Source organism: Cinclus cinclus, chromosome 36 (genome assembly GCF_963662255.1).
Source record: "Cinclus cinclus chromosome 36, bCinCin1.1, whole genome shotgun sequence".
Taxonomy (NCBI): domain Eukaryota; kingdom Metazoa; phylum Chordata; class Aves; order Passeriformes; family Cinclidae; genus Cinclus; species Cinclus cinclus.
In genome coordinates, this window is record NC_085081.1 from 667,817 (window position 1) to 681,909 (window position 14,093).

At 49.3% G+C, this 14,093-nt stretch overlaps 1 protein-coding gene across 1 annotated transcript in view; it reads left to right on the forward strand.

Moving 5' to 3' along the window:
• The window catches only part of LOC134055876 (eukaryotic translation initiation factor 3 subunit C-like), a 15,599-nt gene extending 1,823 nt beyond the window's left edge, over nt 1-13,776 (forward strand). The window contains exons 4-10 of the mRNA XM_062512346.1: nt 539-727; nt 2,938-3,301; nt 5,671-5,830; nt 7,309-7,374; nt 10,326-10,413; nt 11,619-11,781; nt 13,535-13,776. Coding sequence (XP_062368330.1) covers nt 539-727; nt 2,938-3,301; nt 5,671-5,830; nt 7,309-7,374; nt 10,326-10,413; nt 11,619-11,781; nt 13,535-13,614 — 1,110 coding nt within the window. The 3' untranslated portion in view covers nt 13,615-13,776. The remainder of the gene's footprint in view (nt 1-538; nt 728-2,937; nt 3,302-5,670; nt 5,831-7,308; nt 7,375-10,325; nt 10,414-11,618; nt 11,782-13,534) is intronic.
• Nucleotides 13,777-14,093: the final 317 nt, after the last annotated feature.

Below are 14,093 nucleotides of genomic sequence, written 5' to 3' on the forward strand. Positions count from 1 at the left end.
CACCTGGATGAGTCAGGACACACCTGGATGAGGACAGGACACACCTGGATGAGGCAGGACACACCTGGATGAGGCAGGGACACACCTGCACACACCTGGATGAGGCAGGACACACCTGGATGAGGCAGGGACACACCTGCACACACCTGGATGAGGAGAGGACACACCTGGATGAGGCAGGACACACCTGGATGAGTCAGGACACACCTGGATGAGGACAGGACACACCTGGATGAGGCAGGACACACCTGGATGAGGCAGGGACACACCTGCACACACCTGGATGAGGCAGGACACACCTGGATGAGGCAGGGACACACCTGCACACACCTGGATGAGGAGAGGACACACCTGGATGAGGCAGGACACACCTGGATGAGTCAGGACACACCTGGATGAGGCAGGACACACCTGGATGAGTCAGGACACACCTGGATGAGGCAGGGACACGCACAGTGCCGCATTTACCTGTCCTGTTTCTGCCTCACCTGGCCTTAGAATCCCGGGGTTGCTTCGTTTTGTTTTCTCACCTGCGCAGGTGTGTCTCACCCGTTCTCACCTGCGCAGGTTCGTGTACGCCAAGGACCGCACGGACCGGATCCGTACCTGCGCCATCCTGTGCCACATTTACCACCACGCCCTGCACAGCCGCTGGTACCGCGCCCGCGACCTGATGCTGATGTCTCACCTGCAGGACAACATCCAGCACGCCGACCCACCTGTGCAGGTGAGTAAAAACACACCTGGGGGGGGTTAACACACCTGGGCAGGTGAGTAAAAACACACCTGGGGGGGTTAACACACCTGTGCAGGTGAGTAAAAACACACCTGGGGGGTTAAACACACCTGGGCAGGTGAGTAAAAACACACCTGGGGGTTTAAACGCACCTGGGCAGGTGAGTAAAAACACACCTGGGGGGGGTTAACACACCTGGGCAGGTGAGTAAAAACACACCTGGGGGGGGTTAACACACCTGGGCAGGTGAGTAAAAACACACCTGGGGGGGTTAACACACCTGGGCAGGTGAGTAAAAACACACCTGGGGGGGTTAAACACACCTGGGCAGGTGAGGGAATGCACACCTGGGGGGGTTAAACACACCTGGGCAGGTGAGTAAAAACACACCTGGGGGGTTAAACACACCTGGGCAGGTGAGTAAAAACACACCTGGGGGGGTTAAACACACCTGTGCAGGTGAGTAAAAACACACCTGGGGGGGCTAAACACACCTGGGCAGGTGAGTAAAAACACACCTGGGGGGGTTAAACACACCTGGGCAGGTGAGTAAAAACACACCTGGGGGGGTTAAACACACCTGGGCAGGTGAGTAAAAACACACCTGGGGGGGTTAACACACCTGTGCAGGTGAGTAAAAACACACCTGGGGGGGTTAAACACACCTGTGCAGGTGAGTAAAAACACACCTGGGGGGGCTAAACACACCTGGGCAGGTGAGTAAAAACACACCTGGGGGGGTTAACACACCTGGGCAGGTGAGTAAAAACACACCTGGGGGGGTTAACACACCTGGGCAGGTGAGTAAAAACACACCTGGGGGGGTTAAACACACCTGGGCAGGTGAGGGAATGCACACCTGGGGGGGTTAAACACACCTGGGCAGGTGAGTAAAAACACACCTGGGGGGTTAAACACACCTGGGCAGGGAAATCTCACCTGGAGAGATGTCGCAGACACACCTGAGAGAGGTTTCAGCCAGGGGCTGATCAAGGACGCTCACAACGCTCTCCTGGACATCCAATCCTCCTGTCCCACCTGTCCCACCTGTCTCACCTGTCTCACCTGTCCATGTCTCACCTGTCCCACCTGTCCATGTCTCACCTGTCCCACCTGTCCCACCTGTCTCACCTGTCCATGTCCCACCTGTCTCACCTGTCCCAGATCCTGTACAACCGCACCATGGTCCAGCTGGGGATCTGCGCGTTCCGCCAGGGGCTGATCAAGGACGCTCACAACGCTCTCCTGGACATCCAATCCTCCTGTCCCACCTGTCTCACCTGTCCCACCTGTCCCACCTGTCTCACCTGTGTCACCTGTCCATGTCTCACCTGTCTCACCTGTCCATGTCTCACCTGTCTCACCTGTCCCAGATCCTGTACAACCGCACCATGGTCCAGCTGGGGATCTGCGCGTTCCGCCAGGGGCTGATCAAGGACGCTCACAACGCTCTCCTGGACATCCAATCCTCCTGTCCCACCTGTCTCACCTGTCCCACCTGTCTCACCTGTCCATGTCTCACCTGTCCCACCTGTCCATGTCTCACCTGTCCCATCTGTCTCACCTGTCCATGTCTCACCTGTCCCATCTGTCTCACCTGTCCCACCTGTCTCACCTGTGTCACCTGTCCATGTCTCACCTGTCTCACCTGTCCATGTCCCACCTGTCTCACCTGTCTCACCTGTCCATGTCCCACCTGTCTCACCTGTCTCACCTGTCCCACCTGTCCCACCTGTCTCACCTGTCCATGTCTCACCTGTCCCACCTGTCTCACCTGTCCCATCTGTCTCACCTGTCCCACTTGTCTCACCTGTCTCACCTGTCCATGTCCCACCTGTCTCACCTGTCCATGTCTCACCTGTCTCACCTGTCCCAGATCCTGTACAACCGCACCATGGTCCAGCTGGGGATCTGCGCGTTCCGCCAGGGGCTGATCAAGGACGCTCACAACGCTCTCCTGGACATCCAATCCTCCTGTCTCACCTGTCCCACCTGTCTCACCTGTCCATGTCTCACCTGTCCGTGTCTCACCTGTCCCAGATCCTGTACAACCGCACCATGGTCCAGCTGGGGATCTGCGCGTTCCGCCAGGGGCTGATCAAGGACGCTCACAACGCTCTCCTGGACATCCAATCCTCCTGTCCCACCTGTCCCACCTGTCCCACCTGTCTCACCTGTCCCACCTGTCTCACCTGTCCCAGATCCTGTACAACCGCACCATGGTCCAGCTGGGGATCTGCGCGTTCCGCCAGGGGCTGATCAAGGACGCTCACAACGCTCTCCTGGACATCCAATCCTCCGGCCGCGCCAAGGAGCTCCTGGGCCAGGGGCTGCTCCTGCGGAGCCTTCAGGAGCGCAACGCGGAGCAGGAGAAGGTGGAGAAGCGCCGCCAGGTGCCCTTCCACATGCACGTCAACCTGGAGCTGCTGGAGTGCGTGTACCTGGTGGCCGCCATGCTGCTGGAGATCCCCTACATGGCGGCGCACGAGTTCGACGCGCGCCGCAGGATGATCAGCAAGCAGTTCCACCACCAGCTGCGCGTGGGCGAGCGGCAGCCGCTGCTGGGTGGGGACGGTTTTTTTTGGGGTTTTTTTGGGTTTTTTTGGTTTTTTTGGTTTTTGTTGGTTTTTTTTTTTTGGGGGGGGGAGATTTTTTTGGGTGAAAATCGGAGGTTTTTTGGGTGAAGTTTTGGTGGTTTTGGGTGGAATTTTGGTGGTTTTCGGTGGGAATTTGGAGGTTCCAGGTGGAAGGACTTGGAGGTGTCGGTTCAAGATTTGAGGGGTTTCGGACCTAAAATTTTTGGGGTTTTGGGCAAAATTTGGAGGGTTTTGGGCGAAATTTGGGCTTTTCTTGGGTGAAATTTGGAGGTTTTTGGGTGAAATTTTGACATTTTTGGGTGAAATTTTGATGGTTTTTGGGTGAAATTTGGCATTTTTTGGGTGAAAATCGGAGGTTTTTGGTGAAATTTTGATGGTTTTGGGTGAAATTTTGATGGTTTTTGGTGGGAATTGGGAGGTTCCAGGTGGAAGGACTTGGAGGTGTCGGTTCAAGATTTGTGGGGTTTCGGACCCAAAATTTTTGGGGTTTTGGGGTAAAATTTGGAGTCTTTTGGGCGAAATTTTGAGGTTTTTGGGGTGAAATTTGGCATTTTTTGGGTGAAAATCGGAGGTTTTTGGTGAAATTTTGATGGTTTTTGGTGGGAATTGGGAGGTTCCAGGTGGAAGAACTTGGAGGTGTCAGTTCGAGATTTGAGGGGTTTCGGACCCAAAATTTTTGGGGTTTTGGGCAAAATTTGGAGGGTTTTGAGTGAAATTTGGGCGTTTCTTGGGTGAAATTGTGGAGATTTTTTGGGTGAAAATCGGAGGTTTTTGGGTGAAATTTTGACATTTTTGGGTGAAATTTTGGTGGTTTTTGGTGGGAATTTGGAGGTTCCAGGTGGAAGGACTTGGAGGTGTCGGTTCGAGGTTTGTGGGGTTTCGGACCCAAAATTTTTGGGGTTTTGGAGCAAAATTTTGAGGTTGTTTGGGTGAAATTTTGTGGTTTTTGGGGTGAAATTTGGCATTTTTTGGGTGAAAATCGGAGGTTTTTGGTGAAATTTTGATGGTTTTTGGTGGGAATTGGGAGGTTCCAGGTGGAAGAACTTGGAGGTGTCAGTTCGAGATTTGAGGGGTTTCGGACCCAAAATTTTTGGGGTTTTGGGCAAAATTTGGAGGGTTTTGGGCGAAATTTGGGTGTTTCTTGAGTGAAATTTGGAGGTTTTTGGGTGAAATTCTGGAGATTTTTTGGGTGAAATTTTGATGGTTTTTGGTGGGAATTGGGAGATTTTAGTTGGAAGGACTTGGAGGTGTCGGTTCAAGATTTGAGGGGTTTCGGACCCAAAATTTTTGGGGTTTTGGGTGAAATTTGGGCGTTTCTTGGGTGAAATTTTGGAGATTTTTTGGGTGAAAATCGGAGGTTTTTGGGTGAAGTTTTGGACATTTTTGGGTGGGGATTTTGATGGTTTTTGGTGGGAATTGGGAGATTTTAGTTGGAAGGACTTGGAGGTGTCGGTTCGAGATTTGAGGGGTTTCGGACCTAAAATTTTTGGGGTTTTGGGGTAAAATTTGGAGTCTTTTGGGCGAAATTTTGAGGTTTTTGGGGTGAAATTTGGCAATTTTTGGGTGAAAATCGGAGGTTTTTGGTGAAATTTTGAGGTTTTTGGTGGGAATTGGGAGATTTTAGTTGGAAGGACTTGGAGGTGTCGGTTCGAGGTTTGTGGGGTTTCGGACCCAAAATTTTTGGAGTTTTGGGGCAAAATTTGGAGGGTTTTGAATGAAATTTGGGCTTTTCTTGGGTGAAATTTGGAGGTTTTTGGGTGAAATTTTGGAGATTTTTTGGGTGAAAATTTCTGGGTTTTTGGTGAAATTTTAGAGATTTTTGGGTGATTTTTTGAGGCTTTTTCCTGAAATTTTGAGGATTTTTTGAGTGGCATTTTTGAGATTTTTGGGTGAAATTTTAGAGATTTTTGGGTGAAATTTTAGAGATTTTTGGGTGAAATTTTGGAGATTTTTTGGGTGAAAATTTCTGGGTTTTTGGTGAAATTTTGGAGATTTTTGGGTGAAATTTTGGAGATTTTTTTGGGTGAAAATTTCTGGGGTTTTTGGTAAAATTTCACAGATTTTTTTGGGGGGTGATTTTTTTTTTTTTTACCAAAATCCTCGTTTTTCACCCCAAAATTTTTCTCACCTGAGTCTCACCTGAGTCTCACCTGAGTCTCACCTGTCCCGAGTCCGGAATCCATCTTGGATTTGCGGCCATTTTGTTTTTCAAAAAAATTCCATTTTTTCACCCAAAAAACTCCGTTTTTAACCGAAAAAAATCGGGATTTTTTTTTTTTACCAAAATCCTCGTTTTTCACCCCAAAATTTGTCTCACCTGAGTCTCACCTGTGCCAGGACCCCCCGAGTCCATGAGGGAACACGTGGTGGCCGCATCCAAAGCCATGAAAACCGGGGACTGGAGGCGCTGCCATCGCTTCGTGGTCAACGAGAAAATGAACGGAAAAGTTTGGGATTTGTTCCCCGAGGCCGACCAGGTGCGAGCCATGCTGGTCAGGTGAGTCTCACCTGGGCACAGGTAGGAGGAGGGGAAGGGATTTTGAGGGGAAGTTTGGGGGGTTTTGGGGGTGAAAACGGGGAATTTTGGGGGGTTTTTAGAGGTAGAAATTGAGGATTTTTATGGGGGGAAGGGGGAGGGGCCAGGTGTATCCAGGTGTGCCAAAATGTATCCCAGCTGTGCCCAGGTGTATTCAGGTGTTCCTCAGGTGGATCCCAGGTGTTCCCAGGTGTATCCCAGTTGTCCCCAAGTGTACCCCAGGTGTCCCCCAGGTGTATACCAGGTGTCCCCAGATGTCCCCAGTTGTCCCCAAGTGTACCCCAGGTGTATCCCAGGTGTGCCCAGGTGTCCCCAGGTGTCCCCAGGTATGCCCAGGTGTGTCCCAGTTGTCCCCAGGTGTACCCAGGTCTGCCCAGGTGTGTCCCAGTTGTCCCCAGGTGTGCCCAGGGGTATCCCAGGTGTATCCCAGGTGTCCCCAGTTTTGCCCAGGTGTCCCCAGGTGTGCCCAGGTGTTACCAGGTGTATCCCAGGTGCCCCCAGGTGTATCCCAGGTGTCCCCAGATGTCCCCAGGTGTATCCCAGTTGTGCCCAGGTGTACCCAGGTGTACCCAGGTGTCCCCAGGTGTATCCCAGGTGTGCCCAGGTGTCCCCAGGTGTACCCAGGTGTATCCCAGGTGTATCCCAGGTGTCCCCAGGTGTCCCCAGGTGTGCCCAGGTGTCCCCAGGTGTATCCCAGGTGTGCCCAGGTGTATCCCAGGTGTCCCCAGATGTATCCCAGGTGTATCCCAGGTGTCCCCAGGTGTCCCCAGGTGTCCCCAGGTATATCCCAGGTGTCCCCAGGTGTATCCCCAGGTGTATCCCAGGTGTGCCCAGGTGTCCCCAGGTGTCCCCAGGTGTCCCCAGGTGTCCCCAGGTGTCCCCAGGTATATCCCAGGTGTCCCCAGGTGTGCCCCAGGTGTATCCCAGGTGTATCCCAGGTGTCCCCAGGTGTCCCCAGGTGTGCCCAGGTGTCCCCAGGTGTATCCCAGGTGTCCCTAGGTGTCCCCAGGTGTACCCAGGTGTCCCCAGGTGTATCCCAGGTGTGCCCAGGTGTCCCCAGGTGTCCCCAGGTGTGCCCAGGTGTGCCCAGGTGTCCCCAGGTGTGCCCAGGTGTATCCCAGGTGTCCCCAGGTGTATCCCAGGTGTGCCCAGGTGTCCCCAGGTGTGCCCAGGTGTATCCCAGGTGTCCCCAGGTGTATCCCCAGGTGTCCCCAGGTGTGCCCAGGTGTCCCCAGGTGTCCCCAGGTGTGCCCAGGTGTATCCCAGGTGTCCCCAGGTGTATCCCCAGGTGTATCCCAGGTGTCCCCAGGTGTCCCCAGGTGTGCCCAGGTGTCCCCAGGTGTCCCCAGGTGTACCCCAGGTGTATCCCCAGGTGTATCCCAGGTGTGCCCAGGTGTGCCCAGGTGTGCCCAGGTGTGACAGGTCCCCCTGCCCCGCAGGAAGATCCAGGAGGAGTCGCTGCGCACGTACCTGTTCACCTACAGCAGCGTCTACGACTCCATCAGGTGAGAGCGTGGGGGCAAAAACGGAGATTTGGGGGAAAAAATTGGGATTTCAGTTAAAAATTGGGATTATGGGAAAAAAAAACGGAATTTGGGGAAAAAATGGGATTTTATTAAAAATTGGGATTTGAATTAAAAATTGGGATTTCTATAAAAAATGGGATTTGGGGAGAAAAATTGGGATTATGGGAAAAAAATGGGATTTTAGTTAAAAGTTGGGATTTTGGGGAAAAAAATTGGGATTTAGGGAAAAAAAAATGGGATTTGGGGGGAAAATTGGGATTTCGGAAAAATTGGGATTTTGGGGATAAAATGGGATTTTATTAAAAATTGGGATTTTATTAAAAATTGGGATTTTATTAAAAATTGGGATTTAGGGAAAAAATGGGATTTTGGGAAAAATGGAATTTGAGTTCAAAGTTGGGATTTTTGGAAAAAAATGAGATTTGGGGGAAAAATTGGGATTTGAGTTAAAAATTGGGATTTTAGGAAAAAATTGGGATTTGGGGAAAAAAATGGGATTATGGGAAAAATGGGATTTTAGTTAAAAATTGGGATTTTTGGGGAAAAAAATGGGATTTGGGGAAAAAATTAGGATTTTATTAAAAATTGGGATTTGAGTTAAAAATTGGAATTTCTGTAAAAATGGGATTTGGGGGAAAAATTGGGATTTCAGTTAAAAATTGGGATTATGGGAAAAAATGGAATTTGGGGGGAAAATTTGGATTATGGGAAAAATGGAATTTTAGTTAAAAATTGGGATTTTTGGGGAAAAAAAAGGGAATGGGGGAAAAAATTGGGATTTGAGTTAAAAATTGGGATTTTAGGAAAAAAATGGGATTTGGGGAAAAATGGAATTTTAGTTAAAAGTTGGGATTTTTGGGAAAAAATTGGGATTTGAGTTAAAAATTGGGATTTGGGGAAAAAATGGGATTTCTGGAAAAAATGGAATTTTAGTTAAAAATTGGGATTTTTGGGAAAAAAATTGGGATTTTTGGGGAAAAAATTGGGATTTCTATAAAAAATGGGATTTCTGGAAAAAATGGGGTTTTTTTAAAAATTGGGATTTGAGTTAAAAATTGGGATTTGGGGAAAAAATGGAATTTTAGTTAAAAATTGGGATTTGGGAAAAATGGGATTTTTGGTAAAAAATGGAGGATTGGGAAGGGAAAAAAATGATGGATTTTGGGGTAAAAAATGGTGATTTTTGAGTGAAGGAAGGGAGAGTTTTGGGTAAAAAATGGTGATTTTTGAGTGTAAGAATGGAGAGTTTTGGGTAAAAAATGGTGACTTTTGAGTGTAAGAACGGAGAGTTTTGGGTAAAAAATGGTGATTTTTGAGTGTAAGAACGGAGAGTTTTGGGTAAAAAATGGTGATTTTTGAGTGTAAGAACGGAGAGTTTTGGGGTAAAAAATGGTGATTTTTGAGTGTAAGAACGGAGAGTTTTGGGTAAAAAATGGTGATTTTTGAGTGTTAGAAGGGAGAGTTTTGGGGTAAAAAATGGTGATTTTTGAGTGTAAGAACGGAGAGTTTTGGGTAAAAAATGGTGATTTTTGAGTGTAAGAACAGAGAGTTTTGGGTAAAAAATGGTGATTTTTGAGTGTAAGAATGGAGAGTTTTGGGTAAAAAATGGTGATTTTTGAGTGTTAGAAGGGAGAGTTTTGGGGTAAAAAATGGTGATTTTTGAGTGTAGGAACGGAGAGTTTTGGGTAAAAAATGGTGATTTTTGAGTGTTAGAAGGGAGAGTTTTGGGGTAAAAAATGGTGATTTTTGAGTGTAAGAACGGAGAGTTTTGGGTAAAAAATGGTGATTTTTGAGTGTAAGAAGGGAGAGTTTTGGGGTAAAAATGGTGATTTTTGAGTGTAAGAACAGAGAGTTTTGGGTAAAAAATGGTGATTTTTGAGTGTAAGAACGGAGAGTTTTGGGTAAAAAATGGTGATTTTTGAGTGTAAGAACAGAGAGTTTTGGGTAAAAAATGGTGATTTTTGAGTGTAAGAACAGAGAGTTTTGGGTAAAAAATGGTGATTTTTGAGTGTAAGAACAGAGAGTTTTGGGGTAAAAAATGGTGATTTTTGAGTGTAAGAACGGAGAGTTTTGGGTAAAAAATGGTGATTTTTGAGTGTAAGAACGGAGAGTTTTGGGTAAAAAATGGTGATTTTTGAGTGTAAGAACGGAGAGTTTTGGGTAAAAAATGGTGATTTTTGAGTGTAAGAACGGAGAGTTTTGGGTAAAAAATGGTGATTTTTGAGTGAAGGAAGGGAGAGTTTTGGGTAAAAAATGGTGATTTTTGAGTGTAAGAACGGAGAGTTTTGGGTAAAAAATGGTGATTTTTGAGTGTAAGAACGGAGAGTTTTGGGTAAAAAATGGTGATTTTTGAGTGTAAGAACGGAGAGTTTTGGGTAAAAAATGGTGATTTTTGAGTGTAAGAACAGAGAGTTTTGGGTAAAAAATGGTGATTTTTGAGTGTAAGAACAGAGAGTTTTGGGTAAAAAATGGTGATTTTTGAGTGTAAGAACAGAGAGTTTTGGGGTAAAAAATGGTGATTTTTGAGTGAAGGAATGGAGAGTTTTGGGTAAAATTGGTGATTTTTGAGTGAAGGAATGGAGAGTTTTGGGTAAAAAATGGTGATTTTTGAGTGTAGGAGTGGAGAGTTTTGGGGTAAAAAATGGTGATTTTTGAGTGTAAGAACGGAGAGTTTTGGGTAAAAAATGGTGATTTTTGAGTGTTAGAAGGGAGAGTTTTGGGGTAAAAAATGGTGATTTTTGAGTGTAAGAACGGAGAGTTTTGGGTAAAAAATGGTGATTTTTGAGTGTAAGAATGGAGAGTTTTGGGTAAAAAATGGTGATTTTTGAGTGTAAGAACAGAGAGTTTTGGGTAAAAAATGGTGATTTTTGAGTGTAAGAACGGAGAGTTTTGGGGCCCTAAATTAATGAAGGCGTTTTGTGAATTGGCAGCATGGAGACGCTGGCGGCCATGTTTGAGCTGGACCTGCCCACGGTGCACGGCATCATTAGCAAAATGATCATTAACGAGGAGCTGATGGTGAGGAGAACTTTTTGGGGGGACGCTTTGGGACAATTTTGGGGTTTCCCTTGGGATCGGGGTGGTTTGGGAGCATTTTCTGGGGTTTTTTTTTGGGGGGGTTTTTTTAGGCCTATTTTGGGTGATTTTAGGTAGGCCCGAACAGGCCCGTTTTGGGGTGGTTTGAGCCCATTTTGGGGCAATTTGGGAGAATTTTGGGACAATTTTGATGTTTCCCGTGGGGTCGGGGTGGTTTGGGGTAATTTTGGCATTTTTGAGGGGAAATTTTGGTTTTATTTGGGGCAATTTAGGGCCTATTTTGGGTGATTTTAGTAAGGCCCGAACAGGCCCGTTTTGGGGTGGTTTTAGGCCCGAACAGGCCTAAGTTGGGGTGGTTTGGGCCTATTTTGAGGCAATTTGGGAGAATTTTGGAGCTATTTTGGGGTTTCCTGTGGGGTCAGGGTTGTTTGGGGTAATTTTGAGGGGGTTTTGGGGTAATTTTGGGGTTTTTGGGGGGAAATTTAGGGCCCATTTTGGGTGATTTTAGGCAGGCCCGAACAGGGCTGTTTTGGGGTGGTTTGGGCCCATTTTGGGGCAATTTGGGAGAATTTTGGGACAATTTTGGGGTTTCCCGTGGGGTCGGGGTGGTTTGGGGTAATTTTGGCATTTTTGAGGGGAAATTTTGGTTTTATTTGGGGCAATTTAGGGCCTATTTTGGGTGATTTTAGTAAGGCCCGAACAGGCCCGTTTTGGGGTGGTTTGAGCCCATTTTGGGGCAATTTGGGAGAATTTTGGGACAATTTTGATGTTTCCCGTGGGGTCGGGGTTGTTTGTGGTAATTTTGGCATTTTTGGGGGGAAATTTTGGTTTTATTTGGGGCAATTTAGGGCCTATTTTGGGTGATTTTAGTAAGGCCCGAACAGGCCTAAGTTGGGGTGGTTTGGGGCCATTTTGGGACAATTTCGGGATTTCCTGTGGGGGCAGGTGTGGTCAAGGTGATTTGGGAGCATTTTGGGGTTTTTTTGGGGAGAATTTGGGGTTTTTTGGAGGCCCTTTTGGGGTGATTTCAGGTAGGCCCAAATGCGGCCATTTTGGATTCTTTTGTCGTCATTTTGGGTTTTTTGGGGGCCATTTTGAAGTGGTTTGGGCCCTTTTTGGGGCAATTTCTGGCACGTTTTTGGGGGTTACCTGTACGACAGGTGAGTCTCACCTGTGCACACCTTTAGGCCTCGCTGGACCAGCCCACGGCCACGGTTATGATGCATCGGACGGAGCCGACGGCCACGCAGAACCTGGCGCTTCAATTGGCCGAGAAATTGGGGAACCTGGTGGAGAACAACGAGCGGGTGCTGGATCAGCGGCAGGGAGCCTACGGGGGGTACTTCAGAGGTGAGCACACCTGGGACTCACCTGGGCACACCTGAGCTGCATTTTGGGGTACCTGGACAGATCTGAGCCACATTTTGGGACACCTGGGCACACCTGGATACACCTGGAATGCTCAGGGATACACCTGGGACTCACCTGGGCACACCTGGCTATACTTGAACTGCATTTTGGTGTACTTGGGCAGATCTGAGCCACATTTTGGGGTACCTGGGCACACCTGGACACACCTGGAGTGCTCAGGGATACACCTGGGGGAGCTGGGACACACCTGGGACACACCTGGGTGCACCTAATCCTCATTCTGGGGTATCTGGGCAGATCTGAGCAACATTTTGGGGTACCTGGGCACACCTGGACACACATGGAGTGTTCAGGGATACACCTGGGGCACACCTGGGTGCACCTAAGCCTCATTCTGGGGCATCTGGGCAGACCTCAGCCACATTTTGGGGTACCTGGGCACACCTGGATACACCTGGAGTGCTCAGGGATACACCTGGGACTCACCTGGGCACACCTGGCTATACTTGAACTGCATTTTGGTGTGCTTGGGCAGATCTGAGCCACATTTTGGGGTACCTGGGCACACCTGGACACACCTGGGCATACCTGAATCACATTTTGGTGTACCTGGGCAGATCAGAGCCACATTGTGGGGTACCTGGGAACACCTGGATACACCTGGGACACACCTGAGCCACATTTTGGGATACCTGGGCACACCTAGACACACATGGAGTGTTCAGGGATATACCTGGGGCACACCTGGGTGCACCTAAGCCTCATTCTGGGGTAGCTGGGCAGACCTCAGCCACATTTTGGGGTACCTGGGCACACCTGGATACACCTGGAGTGCTCAGGGATACACCTGGGACTCACCTGGGCACACCTGGCTATACTTGAACTGCATTTTGGTGTGCTTGGGCAGATCTGAGCCACATTTTGGGGTACCTGGGCACACCTGGACACACCTGGAGTGCTCAGGGATACACCTGGGGGAGCTGGGACACACCTGGGACACACCTGGGTGCACCTAATCCTCATTCTGGGGTATCTGGGCAGATCTGAGCAACATTTTGGGGTACCTGGGCACACCTGGACACACCTGGGCATACCTGAATCACATTTTGGTGTACCTGGGCAGATCAGAGCCACATTGTGGGGTACCTGGGAACACCTGGATACACCTGGGACACACCTGAGCCACATTTTGCGACACCTGGACATGCCTGGGACACACCTGGGCACACCTGAGCCACATTTTGGGATACCTGGGCACACCTAGACACACATGGAGTGTTCAGGGATACACCTGGGGCACACCTGGGTGCACCTAAGCCTCATTCTGGGGTATCTGGGCAGATCTCAGCCACATTTTGGGGTACCTGGGCACACCTGGATACACCTGGAGTGCTCAGGGATACACCTGGGGGAGCTGGGACACACCTGGGACACACCTGGGTGCACCTAATCCTCATTCTGGGGTATCTGGGCAGATCTGAGCAACATTTTGGGGTACCTGGGCACACCTGGATACACCTGGAGTGCTCAGGGATACACCTGGGGGAGCTGGGACGCACCTGGGACACACTTGAGGGATATCTGGGACACACCTGGATACACCTGGAGTATACAGGGACACACCTGAGCCACATTTTGGGTTACCTGGACATATCTGGGCACACCTGGGTACATTTTAGACGCACCTGAACCCTCACTTCAGTCTCACCTGTCTGTCTTTCTCCTCCCCCAGACCAGAAAGATGGCGGATACCGCAAGGGCGACGGGTACCTGAGGCGAGGCGGCTTCCGGCAGGAGCGCAGCAACTACTGACGCGCACCTGCGCCACGGCGGGACCCTCACCTGCCCCACAGAGCCCTCACCCGTTCTCCAAACCCGCTCACCTGGGCCAAAAATCCTCACCTGCCCCACGGATCCCTCACCTGTTCCATCGAGGGTCCCGCGGTTGGGAATCAATAAATGAGTTGTTCGGGAGCGCGTTAAGGAGGCGTTAATTGATGTGGTAACGAGGGGCGGGGCACGGGCTGCGCAGGAAGTCACGGCCAACATTTTACCCCTCACGTTTTTTTCCCGCCTTTTTGGTTTTGGTCACGTTTTTCCCGCCATTTTTTGGGTCACGTTTTTCCCGCCTTTTTTCTCCCCCTCACGTTTTTCCCGCCTTTTCTTTTTTTGGTTACATTTTCCCGCCATTTTTGGGGGGGTCACGTTTTCCCGCCATTTTTCTCCTCCTCACGTTTTTCCCACCTTTTTTTCTGGTCACGTTTTCCCGCCTTTCCCCCTCCCCCTCACGT